At 36.8% G+C, this 19,964-nt stretch overlaps 1 protein-coding gene across 1 annotated transcript in view; it reads left to right on the top strand.

The window, feature by feature from the left end:
• GRID2 (glutamate ionotropic receptor delta type subunit 2) overlaps positions 1–19,964 on the top strand; it is a 1,428,782-nt gene that overhangs the window by 1,116,640 nt on the left and 292,178 nt on the right. The window contains exon 10 of the mRNA XM_055313240.1: positions 3,088–3,285. Coding sequence (XP_055169215.1) covers positions 3,088–3,285 — 198 coding nt within the window. The remainder of the gene's footprint in view (positions 1–3,087; positions 3,286–19,964) is intronic.

Here is a 19,964-nt window from a genome sequence, read left to right as displayed (position 1 = left end):
GCCATCAGGGAAATACAAATCCAAACCACAATGAGATACCACCTCACACCAGTGAGAATGGGGACAATTAACAAGGCAGGAAACAACAAATGTTGGAGAGGATGCAGAGTAAAGGGAACCCTCTTACACTGTTGGTGGGAATGTGAACTGGTGCAGCCACTCTGGAAAACTGTGTGGAGGTTCCTCAACGAGTTAAGAATAGACCTGCCCTATGACCCAGCAATTGCACTGTTAGGGATTTACCCCAAAGATTCAGATGCAGTGAAACGCCGGGACACCTGCACCCCAATGTTTTTAGCAGCAATGGCCACAGTAGCCAAACTGTGGAAGGAGCCTCGGTGTCCATCGAAAGATGAATGGATAAAGAAGATGTGGTTTATGTATACAATGGAATATTACTCAGCCATTAGAAATGACAAATACCCACCATTTGCTTCAACGTGGATGGAACTGGAGGGTATTATGCTGAGTGAAGTAAGTCAATCGGAGAAGGATAAACATTATATGTTCTCATTCATTTAGGGAATATAAATAATAGTGAAAGGGAATATAAGGGAAGGGAGAAGAAATGTGTGGGAAATATCAGAAAGGAAACAGAACATAAAGACTCCTAACTCTGGGAAACGAACTAGGGGTGGTGGAAGGGGAGGAGGGCGGGAGGGTGGTGGGGGTGAATGGGTGATGGGCACTGAGCGGGGGCACTTGACGGGATGAGCACTGGGTGTTATTCTGTATGTTGGCAAATTGAACACCAATAAAAAATAAATTTATTATAAAAAAAGGAAACTGCAATATTTCATATCAAAGCAGACTGGTTAGGTGTATATTTTGTCCATAAAACTGAATGGACAGTAACAAATTCTGCCAATTATCTGAAAGATTATTATACATTTAAAAATATATATTTAGAGTCATCAAGATGTTATGTCTTTTACACATAATATTAAGGAATTGACTGAATCTTTGCTTTTCTCTCATTTGATATCATTTAGATTAAACACATCAGTATTGCTAGAAACTTTTATTCATTCTCACAACCTCTCTTCTACTGATCTATCAATCTATCAGTGTTCATCATCATCAGATACTACTGTAATGGGAAAACAATCAGGAGCCTGACAACAAAAAAAAGATTGAAATTTCTTTTTTTTCTTATATTCCAGAATCCTAGAGAGTTACAGTCTAGTATGGCATTTCACATGTCAAGGGCATGGATTCCTTCTGTCTTGTTTCTCTACTCTTTGTGCTTTAACACAGTTACTAGAGCCTCAGCTATTATATGTTCATTCTAGCTGGAAAGAAGGAGGAAAGATGCAAAAACAGTTGTACAAAGTACCTGCTTACACTGCATTGGCCAGTATTAGTCACATGGTCTCACCTGGCCTAAAGGGAGACTATGGATTGTCTTTATTCTCAGGTGCTAATATAAAAATATATAGATAGATTGATATATATGATATACATATGCATCTCTCTCTACTATATATAGAATATAGAGAGAATATATAGAATATATATAATGTAGAATATAGAATATATAGGATATATATAGAATATAATATATATCTCTCTATTATACATATATATGTATGTATATATAATATATATGTGCATATATATATATATATTAGTGAGGAAGAGAACAGCTACTGGGTAATAGATAGCAGTCAACCTCCTTTACTATTTATTTACTGATTTACTTTACTCTAAGATATAAACAGTTGACCAGACCAAATTTTTAAAAAGAGAAAGCATCAGTAGTTTACAAAACCAAGACTTAAAAAATAATACAAATAACACACTATCAGCATAGTTGTAGATGAGCATCAAACTTAGAACTGATTTTCTGGTGTCCAAAATGAAAAGGGATACAAAATAATTAGTTATTGTATTTTAATTAGGAGAAGGCATTACTGAAGCAAAATGAAGCCCTCTTGGCTCTGGACAATTCAAAAATTTATCTCATGGTAATTTTTAGGGAAAAAAATGAATGTTATGGTATCCAATACTCCTATAACGGAAAGTATTATTTTATACCTCAGTGAAGTTTCATATGTGAGTCCCTAAGGAAAAATGATCCAAGGATAAAATCTTTGTATTTTCTGGCTTAAATTCAGAATAGATTTTAACCTGCCTGAAGGGAGATATATATATTATAGTTATCTATATAACTATAGTTATATAGATAATATATATAGTTATCTGCAATATTACTATTCCAAAAGGTTTATATACTGTTATATACGGTTTCCTGTTATATACGGTTATCTGTAAATATTACTGTTCCAAAAGGTTTCTGAACAAGTTTAGGAAATTAAAGAATAGATTATCTAATTTTCTTGAGTCTGCTAGCATGTTAAAACCGATTGAGCTTTCTTAACATCAGGTGCTCTAAAAAGTGAAAGGAGCCAATTTGTTAACTCTAAGAGAACAAAAACACAAAGTGATAAAAGAGGTGGAAGCAGAAACCAATTTGCTAAATTTACTAAATTACACAGTTTACTAAAAACTTAAGTGAATTTCTCATAGCAATGGCAGAGAAGCTATTTTTACAATGAAATGTGTGTTTATATCCACACTTCAAAATTACTTATCAAATAACTTCCAGGAAATGTTATAAATTTTAGCTAAATTATATGTTCTTAGATTTTTTTTGTACTTTTCAGAGAGTTTATGTAGAGTATATCTGTTAAAATACTATTTTACATATTTTGACATATATAGATAATAAATGCCTTAGATACAATAAATTTATGGCTTCTTAAATATAATTTTATTATTAATGGATTATAGAATGGTCCAAGAGAGGCAAGAAAAATGAATTCATGGCCCCTAAAGGTTTATAGTCATTTTCATCTAATTTTTTATACAGTAGTAATTAAATGAGAGGTGAAAAGAAATTCAGTGATTAAACATTGTTCAATATGATGACACATTAATAACACATAAGTTATATTTCTAAATTAATTCTCTCAAGTTCAAAAGCAATTTTTAGGCTGTTTCTAAGCAAAACTCTTTGAAGAATTAATTTTTGCTTTTAGGGAGCACTATAGATTGACATCAAGGATTTCTCTTATTTCCATGTAGGAAGAACCTTTTGTAATGGTCTCTGAAAATGTCTTGGGTAAGCCGAAGAAATACCAGGGCTTCTCCATTGATGTTTTGGATGCCTTATCTAACTACCTGGGTTTTAACTATGAAATTTATGTTGCACCGGATCACAAGTATGGAAGCCCACAAGAAGATGGAACATGGAATGGCTTGGTAGGAGAACTAGTCTTTAAGGTAAGCATTTATTTATTTATCTATCTATCTATCCATCTGTCTATCTACCTATCACATCTCCAGTAATTGAACTATAACTCTTGAAAGCTAATTTCATATAAAATATGTGTAAAGGCAAAGCATCAGATGGTAATGTTGAATACAAAAGTTAGCAAAAGTTATAGCCAGTACTGTTTTATAAACTTTGTGTAAAGAAAAACTGATGAGAAAAATAAAGCAAAATTTCAAAATATTTCTTATAATAAAAAAATATCTATAACAAGGTCTTACCTTTGCCAAAGTTATACTCCAAACATTTTGTCTGTATATGATACACAATGAAGTCACGATGTAATTTACAAACACAATTCATATCATTTTCTTTTTAAAATGCAATGTTATTTTCAAAAAAATAATAAAATGCTGATCAATTAGGGACTAATCACTTAGTTTCAGGATCTAAGTAAGGTGTATCTATCCTTATTGATATATTTCTCTTTGTTCTTTAATTTTTCAGAGAGATGCTTATTCTCAATAAGCATTCCCAGATGCTTATTTATCTTTATTTCTGTCAGTTTTTGCTTTTTTTAAAAATCTCTGTTATTAGGTACAGACATATTTATTTAAAAAATGTTTTAAAGATTTTATTTATATATTAATGACAGACACAGAGAGAGAGAGAGGCAGAGACATAGGCAGAGGGAGAAGCAGGCTCCATGCAGGGAGCCCAATGTGTAACTGGATCCCTGAACCCCAGGATCACGCCCCAAGCTAAAGGCAGACGTTTAACCACTGAGCCACCCAGGCACCCCAGTGCACACACATTTATAATTATTATATCTTCCTGATGAATTTTTCAATAGTTGGGTTCAACTATTTATAATAGTTGGTTCAGGTTAAATTGGATTTATGTATGTCCCTTTTCCTCTCTGTTCTTTTTTGGTCTCTCTTTGGTTAAGTGAATATTTTTCATATTTCACTTGATTTCCTATTTTGACTTTTACCATATCTCTTTGTATTTCTGTTCATGTGGCTAGTATAGAGATTATAATATGTATTCTTAATTTATCACATTCTATGTAGTTTAATATTATACGATTTCACATTTTTTTAATAATAATTTTTTTATTGGTGTTCAATTTGCCAACATACAGAATAACACCCAGTGCTCATCCCGTCAAGTGCCCCCTCAGTGCCCATCACCCATTCACTCCCACCACCGTCCCGCCCTCCTCCCCTTCCACCACCCCTAGTTCATTTCCCAGAGTTAGGAGTCTTTATGTTCTGTTTCCTTTCTGATATTTCCCACACATTTCTTCTCCTTTCGCTTACATTACCTTTCAATATTATTTGTATTCCCCAAATGAATGAGAACATATAATGTTTATCCTTCTCCGATTGACTCATTTCACTCAGCATAATACCCTCCAGTACCATCCATGTTGAAGCAAATGGTGGGTATTTGTCATTTCTAATGGCTGAGTAATATTCCATTGTATACATAAACCACATCTTCTTTAACCATTCATCTTTCGATGGACACCGAGGCTCCTTCCACAGTTTGGCTACTGTGGACATTGCTGCTATAAACATCGGGGTGCAGGTGTCCCAGCATTTCATTGCATCTGTATCGTTGGGGTAAATCCCCAACAGTGCAATTGCTGGGTCGTAGGGCAGGTCTATTTTTAACTCGTTGAGGAACCTCCACACAGTTTTCCAGAGTGGCTGCACCAGTTCACATTCCCACCAACAGTGTAAGAGGGTTCCCTTTACTCCGCATCCTCTCCAACATTTGTTGTTTCCTGCCTTGTTAATTGTCCCCATTCTCACTGGTGTGAGGTGGTATCTCATTGTGGTTTGGATTTGTATTTCCCTGATGGCAAGTGATGCAGAGCATTTTCCCATGTGCGTGTTGGCCATGTCTATGTCTTCCTCTGTGAGATTTCTCTTCATGTCTTTTGCCCATGATTGGATTGTTTGTTTCTTTGGTGTTGAGTTTAATAAGTTCTTTATAGATCTTGGAAACTAGCCCTTTATCTGATATGTCATTTGCCAATATCTTCTCTCATTCTGTAGGTTGTCTTTTAGTTTTGTTGACTGTATCCTTTGCTGTACAAAAGCTTCTTATCTTGATGAAGTCCCAATAGTTCATTTTTGCTTTTGTTCCTTTTGCCTTCCTGGATGTATCTTGCAAGAAGTTACTGTGGCTGAGTTCAAAGAGGGTGTTGCCTGTGTTCTCCTCTAGGATTTTGATGGAATCTTGTCTCACATTTAGATCTTTCATCCAATTTGAGTTTATCTTTGTGTATGGTGCAAGAGAGTGCTCTAGTTTTATTCTTCTGCATATGGATGTCCAATTTTCCCAGCACCATTTATTGAAGAGACTGTCTTTCTTCCAATGGAGAGTCTTTCCTCCTTTATCAAATATTAGTTGACCATAAAGTTCAGGGTCCACTTCTGGGTTCTCTATTCTGTTCCATTGATCTATGTGTCTGTTTTTGTGCCAGTACCACACTGTCTTGATGACCACAGCTTTGTAGTACAACCTGAAATCTGGCATTGTGATGCCCCCAGTTATGGTTTTCTTTTTTAAAATTCCCCTGGCTATTCGGGGTCTTTTCTGATTCCACACAAATCTTACAATAATTTGGTCTAACTCTCTGAAGTAAGTCCATGGTATTTTGATAGGGATTGCATTAAACATGTAAATTGCCCTGGGTAACATTGACATTTTCACAATATTAATTCTGCCAATCCATGAGCATGGAATATTTTTCCATCTCTTTGTGTCTTCCTCAATTTCTTTCAGAAGTGTTCTATAGTTTTTAGGGTATAGATCCTTCACCTCTTTGGTTAGGTTTATTCCTAGGTATCTTATGCTTTTGGGTGCAATTGTAAATGGGATTGACTCCTTAATTTCTCTTTCTTCAGTCTCATTGTTAGTGTATAGAAATGCCACTGACTTTTGGGCATTGATTTTGTATCCTGCCACACTACCAAATTGCTGTATGAGTTCTAGCAATCTTGGGGTGGAGGCTTTTGGGTTTTCTATGTAGAGTATCATGTCATCGGCGAAGAAGGAGAGTTTGACTTCTTCTTTGCAATTTGAATGCCTTTAATGTCTTTTTGTTGTCTGATTGCTGAGGCTAGGACTTCCAGTACTATGTTGAATAGCAGTGGTGAGAGTGGACATCCCTGTCTTGTTCCTGATCTTAGGGGAAAGGCTCCCAGTGCTTCCCCATTGATAATGATATTTGCTGTGGGCTTTTCGTAGATGGCTTTTAAGATGTTGAGGAATGTTCCCTCTATCCCTACTCTCTGAAGAGTTTTGATCAGGAATGGATGCTGTTCTCTGCATCTAATGAGAGGATCATATGGTTCTTGGTTTTTCTCTTGCTGATATGATGAATCACACTGATTGTTTTACAAATGTTGAACCAGCCTTGTGTCCCAGGAATAAATCCTACATGGTCATGATGAATAATTTTCTTAATGTACTGTTGGATCCTATTGGCTAGTATCTTGTTGAGAATTTTTGCAACCATGTTCATCAGGGATATTGGTCTGTAATTCTCCTTTTTGGTGGGGTCTTTGTCTGGTTTTGGAATTAAGGTGATGCTGGCCTCATTGAACGAATTTGGAAGTACTCCATCTCTTTCTGTCTTTCCAAACAGCTTTAGTAGAATAGGTATGGTTTCTTCTTTAAACGTTTGATAGAATTCCCTTGGGAAGCCATCTGGCCCTGGACTCTTGTGTCTTGGGAGGTTTTTGATGACTGCTTCAATTTCCTCCCTGGTTATTGGCCTGTTCAGGTTTTCTATTTCTTCCTGTTCCAGTTTTGGTAGTTTGTGGCTTTCCAGAAATGCGTCCATTTCTTCTAGATTGCCTAATTTATTGGCGTAGAGCTGTTCATAATATGTTTTTAAAATCGTTTGTATTTCCTTGGTGTTGGTAGTGATCTCTCCTTTCTCATTCATGATTTTATTAACTTGAGGCTCCTCTCTCTTCTGTTTAATAAGGCTGGCTAATGGTTTATCTATATTATTAATTCTTTCAAAGAACCAACTCCTGGTTTTGTTGATCTGTTCCACAGTTCTTCTGGTCTCGATTTCGTTGAGTTCTGCTTGAATCTTTATTAACTCTCTTCTTCTGCTGGGTGTAGGATCTATTTGCTGTTTTTGCTCTAGCTCCTTTATGTGTAAGGTTAGCTTTTGTATTTGAGTTCTTTCCAGTTTTTGAATGGATGCTTGTATTGCGATGTATTTCCCCCTCAGGACTGCTTTTGCTGCATCCCAAAGATTTTGAAGGGTTGTATCTTCATTCTCATTAGTTTCGATGAATCTTTTTAATTCTTCCTTAATTTCCTGGTTAACCCTTTCATCTTTTAGCAGGATGGTCCTTAACCTCCACATGTTTGAAGTCCTTCCAAACTTCTTGTTGTGATTTAGTTCTAATTTCAAGGCATTATGGTCTGAGAATATGCAGGGGATGATCCCAATCTTTTGGTATCGGTTCAGACCCGATTTGTGACCCAGTATGTGGTCTATTCTGGAGAAAGTTCCATATGCACTTGAGAAGACTGTGTATTCAGTTGAGTTTGGATGTAAAGTTCTGTAATATCTGTGAAATCCATGTGGTCCAGTGTATCATTTAAAGCTTTCGTTGCTTTGGAGATGTTGTGTTTAGAAGACCTATCGAGTGTAGAAAGCGCTAGATTGAAGTCACCAAATATAAGTGTATTATGATCTAAGTATGCCTTAACTTTGGTTATTAATTGGTTGATATATTTGGCAGCTCCCACATTTGGAGCATATATATTGAGGATTGTTAAGTCCTCTTGTTGGATAGATCCGTTAAGTAGATTCTACCTACAGTCTTCGGGGTAAATTTTAGTTTATCTGATATAAGGATGGCTACCCCTGCTTTCTTTTGAGGACCATTTGAATGGTCAATGGTTCTCCAACCTTTTATTTTCAGGCTGTACGTGTCCTTCTGTCTAAAATGAGTCTCTTGTAGACAGCAAATAGATGGGTCCTGCTTTTTTATCCATTCTGAAACCCTGCACCTTTTGATGGGGTCCTTAAGCCCCCACGTTCAGAGTTACTTTTGAAAGATATGAGTTTAGTGTCATCATGATATCTATTCAGTCCTTGTTTTTGTGGATTGTTCCACTGGACTTTTTCTTAAAGGGGAATTTTAAGAGTCCCCCTTAAAATTTCTTGCAGAGCTGGTTTGGAGGTCACATATTCTTTCAGTTCCTGCCTGTCTTGGAAGCTCTTTATCTCTCCTTCCATTCTGAATGAGAGCCTTGCTGGATAAAGTATTCTTGGTTGTATGTTTTTCTCATTTAGGACCCTGAATATATCCTGCCAGCCCTTTCTGGCCTGCCAGGTCTCTGTGGAGAGGTCTGCTGTATTAGTATTAGGGTAACCTAATACTCCTCCCCATAAAAGTCAGAGATCTCTTGTCTCTTGCGGCTTAAAGGATCTTCTCTTTATCTTTGGAATTTGCAAGCTTAACAAATGTCGAGGTGTTGAACGGTTTTTATTGATTTTAAGGGGGGGTCTCTCTATTTCCTGGATCTGAATGCCTGTTTCCCTTCCAAGATTAGGAAAGTTTTCAGCTATGATTTGTTCAAATACGTATTCTAGCACTTTGTCCCTTTTGGCGCCCTCGGGAACCCCAATTAAATGTAGGTTTTTCTTCCTCAGGCTGTCATTTATTTCCCTTAATCTATCTTCATGTTCTTTTAATTGTTTGTCTCTTTTTTCCTCAGTTTCCCTCTTTGCCATCAACTTGTCTTCTATGTCACTCACTCGTTCTTCCACCTCGTTAACCCTCATCGTTAGGATTTCTAGTTTGGATTGCATCTCATTCAATTGATTTTTAATTTCTGCCTGATTGGATCTAAATTCTGCAGTCATGAAGTCTCGTGAGTCCTTTATGCTTTTTTCTAGAGCCACCAGAAGCTTTATAATAGTGCTTCTGAATTGGCTTTCTGACATTGAATTGTAATCCAGATTTTGTAACTCTGTGGGAGAGAGGGCTGTTTCTGATTCTTTCTTTTGAGGTGAGGTTTTCCTTCTAGTCATTTTGCTCAGTGCAGAGTGGCCAAAAACAAGTTGTATTGGGAAAAGGAGAAAAAGAGAGGACAGAAAGAAGGAAAGAAAATAGAAAAAGAAAAAAAGAAAAAAAGGAGAAAGAAAAAGAAAGAAAGCAAAAAGAAAAGGGTGAGGGAAGCAAACAGAAATCAAAAAGAAAAAAAAAAAACAAATAAACACGGGGGAGTATCTTCTGATTCCGTATATTTTAAGTCCCTTGACTTCCCCTGGAACTGGTCCGTCTAGCTGGTCTTCTGGGGGAGGGGCCCGTTGTGCTGGTTTTCAGGTGTTAGCACTTGGGGGAGCTGCTCTGCCCCTGCCTGATGCAGGGCTCAGTGGGGGTTGTTTACCCCGTGAGGCCCCAGGAGGAACAACCGCAGTGGCTGGGCCAGCTCTGTAGCCCTGGAGTCAGCTCCCGCAGTAGCTCCAGAGCTCTCTGTCTGCAGGGCCTGGGGGCTCCCGGGCGGGCCGCTGATCTGCTCAGCTGGGGCAGGAGCGTCCTTGGTGTCCTGGGCCCTCCCGGCCTCTGCCTGTCCCGGGGGAGGCCGGATCCTGGGCTGTGTCCCGGTGCCCTGTGCTCCGGGGCCTGCCCTGTTGGCTTCGCGCTCCCGCCCCGCAGCCCCCTCCGCGGAGCCGCCGCCCGAGCCCCTCCGAGCTGCTCCAGGTCCCGCCGTGCGCGCTGCAGCCCTTAGGGAGCTCGGCGTACTCTCCTGGGGCGCAGGTGTCTGTTAGTGTCCCCGGGAGCCCGAGGGCATCCCTGCCCTCCTGGGTCCTGCTCTAACTTCCTGTGGGCCCCTTTCCACCGGGAAGATTGGTGCAGCTCCTGCTTCTCTGGGACGGGGCTCTCCTGTCCTGGGGACACTCGCCCTGGCCTTAGCCCGGCTCCTCGCGCGGGGCCCCTCCCCCTTGGATGCCTTTTGTTTCTTTATTTCTTTTTCCCCGTCTTCCTACCTTGATAGAAGCGGGAACTCTTCTCACTGTAGCATTCCAGCTGGTCTCTCTTTAAATCTCAGGCCGAATTCGTAGATTTTCAGGGTGATTTGAAGGTTATCTATGTAATTTGGTGGGGACAGGTGACTTGGGGACCCTACTCTTCCCCCATTTCACATTTTTAAAGAGATATATACTTGTAACAATATGGTTTCATTTATACCATTCTATCCTTTACACTAGTGTGATCATGGTAATTATAATTTCAGAATTCCACAGTAAAATGTAATATTTTTTTTTTAATTTAAACTTTCAATTGTCTTTTATAGAGAGGGAAAAAAAGGTTCTGGTATTTAACCATTTAGCCACTATTTCTAAGTTTTTTCACTTATCTCTACATATTTGGGCTCTTACTTGCTATCATTTATTTCAGAAGAACTTCTTTTGAAATGTCTTATTTTTTTTTTACCTTAAAATGTCTTTATTGCCCTCAGTTTTGAGTGATAGTCTTAGTGTGTATAAAACTCTGAGTTGACAGTTTCTCTTAATGTTCATCATTTTAAAGATGTCTTTCTCTTGCTTTTTGCAATATAGTGTTTCTGATGGGAAGTGAGACATCGTTTGTACTTTTGTTCCTTTTTATGGTATGGGGTCGTGTTCATTACAATTTTTTTTCATTTTTCATGTTTTAATGTGTAACTGTTGTGTACCTAGATATGATTTTCTTTGTATTTATACTCCTAGGGATTCACTGAGCTTCCAGGTTATCTTTCACAAAGATACTAATAAGTGTTGCCAATTCTTTCTAGAATTACTGTTTTCTATCATTTTCCCTTTCTCCTCTCTCTTTAAGTCTCAGAGAATTCAAGGTAGACCTTTTAATATTGTCTCTAAGTCTTTGAGGTATTATTTAATTTCTTTAAATATTTTTATTCTCTTTTACATTAAATAATTTATCTTGATCTGCTTTCAAGTTTACTGATTCTTTCTTCTGCAATCTCCAATTTTCTGCTAAGTCCATGTAGTAACATTTTTTTTAATTTTAGGTAGCTTATTTTTCAGTTCTGAATATCATTTTTTACAAATAATTTCCATTTCTCTTATGATAAATCTTTCTATTATGATCATCTTTTCTTGTAAATCCTTCATCATATTCATAATAGCTACTTTAAAGTCCTTGTCTGCTACAATTTCAACATCTTTGCCATCTCCAGACAGATTTATGTTGACTGCTGTTTCTATTAACCATAGATCACATTTTTTATAGTTCTTATTTCTGTTTTGTCATGTTTGATTGGATACTGACTATTGTGGTTCATACATTATTAAGACTTGAGATTATATCTCTGGGATTGCATACTCCAAAGAGGATTGATTTTTGTTTTAGTAGGTAGTTACAGGTTTCCCTGAATTTGTGGAGGTTTGGTTTTATATGTGGGTAATCAGATCTTTTTTACTTTCTCTTAGTTTTTAGGGAAAATCAATTGGTTTTAGCAATCCTTATGTTCTTAAGCATAGCCTTCTGGAGTTTCTATGAAAAGCATGTGGTTCTCATCAAACCCTTGTGACTTAAAGGGACTCAAAATTTTATCTCTATCTTCCCTGTCATAAGCAGTAATTATAATCTTTGTTCAGCTCTTTTAGTCTTCTGGTTGTTGCTTTCTGCTGATTTTTTAAAAAGTCATCCTCATGCATGTGCAGTTTAGGAGTCAACCAAGGACTTGAGGGATGCTTATTCACAAATTTTTGACTCATTCCTCCACGACTCCCTCCTTTCTGTGATTTCCCTTTTAATTCCTAGCCACCCTGGCTGCCTCAGACTCCATCTTCTGACACTTTAAGCTAATAAAACTCTGACTTTCTGTTTGAGCTCTAATACCGCTTGTCACCTAAACTGAGGTGGGTCTTCACTGATAAGCCATATAAAAGTGGATCTCACTTTATGAATTACCATTTTTCAAGGGTCCGATGCCTTTCAGTTTCTTACTGCTTTTGGTTCTTCTACGGTCCTTTTAACTTGTGTGTTTTTAAATTTGTTTTTTGTTTGTTTGTTTGTTTTGTTTTTAAATTTGATACAGAATTTATAATTGTTATTCTTTGTTGGGTTAATCCAGTAAAAACTATCTTAGCATTGCCAGAACTGAAATTATTTCTGAAATACTTAAAAGTATTCAGAAAGCTAATATATCTGAATAAGTTGCTTCCAAGACATGGGGAAGAGAAAAAAAAAAAAAGGTTTTGAAGGCAGTGGTAGGAAAAATAATAATCCTATTTATATATCCATTAAAATCTTACTGAGTTTGCTTTATTTATTAAACCAATTACACATGGAATCTTATTTGAAAAACATATCAATATTTTCAGTAGGAAAAGGGAAATGATCAATTCTCATTACTCTTATTAAAACCATGAGAATTTATCTTGTATTCTTATATTAAAACCACAAACTCTCTGTATTCTGCTGTTATTTCTGGGAGATCCTTCCTGATCTGAACCCAGATAAGCAATTATGTTAACACAAAAGGATAAAGAAAAGTACAGGCATTATAAAAAGACAGTATAAAAGTTGCCTTATAAAGATAACAGATAAAATTCTTAATGAGTTATTATGCTAAGAAATTTCATTTGCTAAATGCAAGTTAATGATATAAAAGCATTGTTAGAATTAGTCTAACATTGATGCTGTTTTTAGACTTGTGGGCTTGTTCCAGTTAGTTACATTTTTGAGACTCGCTTTTTCCCCTTGAGGTGAGAAATACAATGCTAATGTGACAATTACTTACAACTATGACTTAAAAAAAACACGCTTTAGGAATTTCTTATATAACAACCCCACATAAGCAATAGTATGCTAGTCTTCATTAACATTCAATTGAACTGTTCTTATTTGCATGGGAGAGCATGCCATTATTGTATGATAACTTAAGTTCAGTGCCATCCTTTCATAACACAAAAAATTAGGCTTAAAGAGAGTAACTCACAACTCATTTTTAGCCAGAAAAATTATAAAACTCTGTTTATTGCAACTAGATTTTTATTTTATTCAAGGAGATATTTAGTCATTCTAAGTTTTGAGAAAATACTTAGATATTTCTCAAGTGCAGAGGAATAAGCCTATATAAAAGTTTGTAGGAGACAGCAAAGATAGGAAAAAAATCGAAAACGTGATAATTCAGTAAAATATCATAAAGTATTTTGGATAATCCAATAAGATTCATCATATTGAAACTTTCTTAGGCCTTATTTACCTCTGTAAAGAAAAGTAACACCATCGAAATGTCATAATAACGTTATGACAGAGCTCCAGAAAAATGAGCATATTATTGTTATATGCTTTCTGCTAGTGTAAGCATTTTTCATAATCTAAGTATGTTTTAAATAATAGGAAACAGAGTTGACCCTTAAGAAGCATGAGTTGAACTGCATAGGTCCACATAATTGTCTGCCTTCGTAAGAGAAAACTAAAATTAAAAGAATGTTTTCAGGAGTCTGTCATGATGAATATGGACAGACTACCACATTAAAAAAGAGTCAAAGAAAAAATATGGAAAGTTTCTGAGTTTATTTGATTTTTCCAGGAGTGGCACTCATGCTTCAGAGTTGGATTTCTCTCATGTTAAAGAGTCTTCCCATTAAAACTACGAGTCAGGGGTTCAGGACATAACATAATTTTTAGAGAGGAAACTACAGCCAGAGAGAGATTCCCTAAATATATATATGAAATTGATTTTTAAAATTAAGAATGTGAGATGCCTAGGTGGCTCAGCGGTTTGGCACCTGCCTTCGGCCCAGGGCGTGATCCTGGTGACCCGGGATCAAGTCCCACATCGGGCTCCCTGCATGGAGCCTGCTTCTCCCTCTGCCTGTGTCTCTGGCTCTTTCTGTGTCTCTCATGAATAAATAAAAATATTTTAAAAAAGAATATGTGGTGTATGTACACAATGGAATATTTCTCAGCTATAAAAAAAAAAAAAAATGAGGGGCAGCCCAGGTGGTTCAGCGGTTTAGCACCACCTTCAGCCCAGAGCCTGATCCTGGAGACCCGGAGACCCAGAATTGAGTCCTGCTCCCGGCATGGAGCCTGCTTCTCCCTCTGCCTGTGTCTCTGCCTCTCTCTCTCTCTCTCTCTCTCTCTCTCTCTCTCTCTCTCATGAATAAATAAATAAAAATCTTTTAAAAATGAAATTATATCATTTGTGATAACATGGATGGGTCTACGGATATTATGCTAAGTGAAATAAGTCAGAGAAAGACAAGTACCATATGATTTCATTTATATGTAGAATCTAAAAAAACAAAACAAATGAACAAACAATAGCAACAAAAACTAAGAATCTGGCAAAGTCTCCTCTATTCTTCATCTGCCTTATTACTTTATAGCTTTCTGTAATTCATATGCTCTTAAAATTTATGAGAACTCAGGTCTGGCCAAAAGATGTTTCAATGTTAAATAGAAAGTGAGAGACATGTTCTAATCAGAACAAGAGAAATTGTTAAGGGTGGGTTCATGTGACCAATAAATTATTTTCTTCTGGTTTAAAGGGGAAGAACAGAGTTGGGAATACCATATAGAACATTATATAGGAAAAAACAAGTATATAAAGTTTAGGATGAAAATATAAAAAATTAAGAAAATAGCTATATATTCTATTATTTAGGCTTATGCCTCACTTGAATTATATTAGAATACTTTTTTATGGAGCAAACTGATACAGGTAGCTTGACAGGAAGTAGATTTCCATATTCTCAATTTCTATAAGTAATCTTTCCTAAAAATGATCTACCTGAAAACATGACCCTGGTGTTTCTTATTTCCCTTATCCTTTATATAATCACCTTTCTCCTACTTTATAAAAGAAGACCATATCTTTCATGCATGCAAAATCTTTTTATGACATGTGGCTCTGGGTATAAATATTCTCTGATGCACCAAACTAAGGCACAATAGAAACACTGGTGTCACTACAATCCCTTTATAAGTCAGATGCTTTTGTCTAAAAAAAATTAAAAGCAACAGAAAGAAAGTAAAAGAATTTACTTATATTGTCAGATGCTAGATCATTAAAAAATTCTTTTGTTGAAGAGATCACAGTAACTTTCCACATATAGCAAGGAATGATTTCAAGGAATTGAAAGGCATTGCTAAAAACAAAGCAAAACAAAACCAAAAACTCCTTCCATTTTCTTTTATTCATTCATATGGACAAGATTTCTATAAAATGAAATATATAGCATGATGCTCACCCCTACCTCATTCAACCATAATTATTATTGACTCGTGGGATGTTCCAATTAATTAAAAAAATAAAAGCTCTACCAATGTTGTAAAGTTTCACTTTTATGGCTAATGAATCAATATATTGTATACAAATATAATGAGACTCAGTTCAGAAGATATGTTTTAAACCTAAATTTATGATAATAGGTTATTTGAGATTTGAATTTTAATTTGCATACATATTTTTATTGCAAAAATATATATAATTTGGTGATCAAAAAAAGACATTTAAGCACACATTTGGATAAAACTTCTGTGAGGTTAGAATGCAGTACAAATATAGTTCAAAAATTCTAAAAAATGATGTAAATGTTTCTCTTATTAGAGAAAAGTGGTGGTTTAAATCACTATGATAGGTTCTGATGAATACGTTTTAATGAATGACTTGACAATTTTATTTTAAATTGTCAATATTTACAACAGAACACACATAAGTCAGTGTACAGCTGGGAAAACAGAAACTACTCCTGAAATTGCAAAGAGAAGAGAATACAGGGATTGATCACAAAAACATTAGAAGGAATGGGAAGCACAAAGGGAGGGAGTAAAATAGAGATATCAGGAATCACTACTGTTCCAGTTGATTGCGTATCTCGCAATGAAGTGCCTCTTCACCAGGGTTGCCACAAAGATGCTGCCTCTGCCTCAGAAGTCCAAGTCAAGGATCAACTCCTTCCACTACTGATACAGCCACTGAAACAACCATTTAAAACAGAAGTCTCTGCTCTTTCTTCTTTCTGACATCTCAGCAGCTTCACTCTGGTAGAAATTAAGAAGGAGCCAGATGGCAGAGGAGCCTGGGAAAAGTAGTGTACAGATTCCCATCCTTATAAGGCTCACAGTACATAGCACAGTAAAAATGGAAGGAGTGGGGTTGAGAGAAACAGATAAATGGCCAATTCTGTCTAGAAACTGCACACTTTACAGTTGTCTAAACAAACGTAAACAATGTGTCTATTATAAATGTGAAGAGGTACATAGTTTAAAAATTCCTTCCAGGGTTATATGAAGCGAAAGTTTGATATTTCTTCACCCTGATATCAAGTGCTAAATTATATGGCAGGAGTTTCACCCCCAAGGAAAACAGTTATAACAATGGAAGGAAGCCAGAACCCAGGAAACAGAACAGAAGGAAGAGCAAGTAGAGTAAATTATAGATCTGTAAGATTGGGATGAAATATTTATACTTAGCATGCAACTAATTACAGTAATGTTTCAAAGTTAAAATAGCTGTATTTAGAATCTTATCTCCCATTTCAAATGATACTGGACTTATTTGTCACTTTTCCTCCTTACATAGTTTCAGAAGCATAAAGAACCTTTTCAAAGGTAGATATATCATAATACTGAAATTGATAAGAAGATGAGATACTACTATTTGTGATTCAATGCCAATAATGTCATTTCCTGAAGAACAAAGTGTCCCCAAGATGGAAAAGAAGAAATTATCTGCACTGAGCTCTATAGGTTTTCTGATTTTTAATGGTTGACAAGAAATCTGGCAGTTCTTTAGTCTTAAAAGATAAATATATTTCTGTCACAGGTATTTTAATTCATAAATGAATTCACCATAGAAAACATGTATTTATATGGCTGTTTTGTAAATATTTCTAAACATATGCCATTTAAAAGTATTAATGCCATGGTCAAGGAACAATGGAAGAATGCAAGTGTGATTAAGATAAAAGCAGTTATAATAAAGATGTTTCATTGGCAGTCTCTATATTCTATGCAGAAAGTTAGGCACTAGAGACATAAAGATAAATAAAACACGGTTCTTTGCCTTATGGCCCTCTTAGCCTAATGGGAAACACAGACGTTAAACATAACTATGATATAGTGCAGTTATGTGCAGTGTTAGAGACACGCATGGGACACTATGAAAGCCATGACAATAAAGTAAGGGTAAACTGCCTAGAAGAGATGTGTATACTCATGGTAGGATAACAAGTTGTATCATCCAGGTGAAATGGGACTGGCAAAAAGCAAGGGGTAACTACTGACAAGCATAAGCAAAGGCAGAAAGGTGTGAAATAGTACAGGGAGCAGGCCAAGATGAAGGAGGTCTTTATCACACTCCAAGCAAGAAGTGGATAAAAATCTGTCTTACGATACTAATGGGAGTGAGAATGAGGGCAGTTGGGAGGGGATATGGAATCAGAGACCTATAGGAGGTAAGATCAACAGAATTCACTGACTAGGGTGAAAGGAAGGGAGGAGTTAAGGATATTCATAGGTTCATTGTATGAATAAATAAGAGGATGGTTTTAACTAATTGGGAAAGAGATTGCTATATAAAGATCTAGAGAGGAAAGGAATGAGGTCAGCTTAGGAAGGATGAGTTGGATATATTTGTGGGATATTCACAGGTATGGAGGACTCTCAATCTCAACAAAAAAGCCCAATAAGAGGCATATATTTAGGAGTCATAAGCCCATGAGTGGTAGCTGGTAACATGAAAAGGCATGAGATTGCCAAGAAGAAATCATACAGTAAGAAGATTACAAGGCTGATCTTAGGATGAAATTCTGAAGACCCCCACTTTTAAGAACTGACAGAATAAGGGAGGCCTGAGTGGCTCAGTGGTTGAGCATCTGCCTTCTGCTCAGAGCGTGATCCTGGGATCCAGGATCAAGTTCCACATCAGGCTCCTTGCAGGGAACCTGCTCCTCCCTCTGCATGTGTCTCTGCCTCTCTCTCTCTGTCATAATAAATAAATAAAAATCTTCTTAAAAAATAGATAAAAGGATCGATCAGTGTTGGTGAGGATTGAGCAGAAGTTTGTGTAAGACACTTTTCATTGCTGCTAATCTGTGCAATAGCGTGACTTTCTTTAGCCAGGATTAAATAAATACCCTAGTGTAAGAGCAGAGAAGAGTAAAACATCCATATCAAGGTTGAGATGTGGTGGATAAACATAGCAAGGAGCAAGGTGAAAGAAAAGCTAAAATGTTCCAGGGAGCATGATCATGACTGGGGAGATAGATCTGGATAAAATTTTTGAAAAATTAATCAGAATGTCAAGCTGAGGTTGAAAATCAGGTAAAATATAAATTGTATGAGATATGAAAGAGCTAGTAGGATAAAGATAGGTAACCAGAGACTGAAATATAGATGTTCTAGGGATAAAATGTAGATTCTGACCTTGTAGATAATGGCAGAATATTAGAGGAGACCAAAGAAATTGCAGTTTAAAATGGTGCAAAAAGGCAGGGGGTGGGGGCACCTGAGTGGCTTAGGTGGTGAGACATCTGCCTTTTGCTCAAGTCATGATCCCAGGATCCTAGGATTAGGTCCTAGGATTGCACTCCACATTGGACTCCCTGCTCAGTGAGGGGTCTGCTTCTCCCTCTCCCTCTGCCCCTCTTCCCCTTTTGTGCTCTCTCTCTTACTGGCTCTCATTCTCTCTCTCTCTCTCTCTCTCTCTCTCAAAATAAATAAAACCGGGGATCCCTGGGTGGCGCAGCGGTTTGGCGCCTGCCTTTGGCTCAGGGCGCGATCCTGGAGACCCGGGATCGAATCCCATATCGGGTTCCTGGTGCATGGAGCCTGCTTCTCCCTCTGCCTATGTCTCTGCCTCTCTCTCTCTCTCTCTCTCTCTCTCTCTCTCTGACTATCATAAATAAATAAATTAAATAAATAAATAAATAAATAAATCCTTAAAAAGAAAAATGACCCAAAATGGGGCAAGAGGAAGGATGAATAGGTGGAGCACAGGAGATTTTTTAGAGCTGTGAAACTATTCTGCAGGATACTGTAGTCATCGATACGTGATATTATGTATTTGCCAAAACCCTAGAAAGATTGCACTCTAATGTAAACTGTAGACTTTAGTTAATAATGCATCAATATCGGTTAATCAGTTGTTACAAATGTACCACACTAACACAAGATATTAATAACAGAACCAGAACAAAACTGTGCTCAGGGGAAACGCAGGCCAGAGAAAGGGAGTGGTATATGAGAACTTTTTGTACTTTATGCTCAGTTTTCCCATAAACCCAGAACTGCTTTAAAAAATAAAACCTACTTTTAAGACATGGGCCCAAATGATAGCTGTGCAGGGTATCTACATAGATACTGAAATCTGTTAGGAAGTTGGTAGATTTTGGGGTGAAGAGGAATAATTAGCCAGGTATCAAAATTTTCAGTGCATGCGAAGAAAATATTGTGAAGTCTGTCTGGTGTAGCTGATAAGACAAATCTCCCGTTTAGAAAGCATACACATGCAATTGACAAAACAAAGCAAAATGAAAGTATAGCATGCGTAAGTCTCACTCATAATAACAGAAATCAGATTTCTTGAATCTGAGAAAACAGACAAATTTCATTGCCCTCGTGAAGGGATGGAAGGGTATTCTCATTTTCTGGAAATTCTCACTCAAAATAAG

Source organism: Nyctereutes procyonoides, unplaced genomic scaffold, assembly GCF_905146905.1.
Source record: "Nyctereutes procyonoides isolate TBG_1078 unplaced genomic scaffold, NYPRO_anot_genome, whole genome shotgun sequence".
NCBI lineage: Eukaryota > Metazoa > Chordata > Mammalia > Carnivora > Canidae > Nyctereutes > Nyctereutes procyonoides.
Note: the sequence above shows the minus strand (reverse complement) of the source record. Positions and strands in the feature narration are given on the sequence as shown.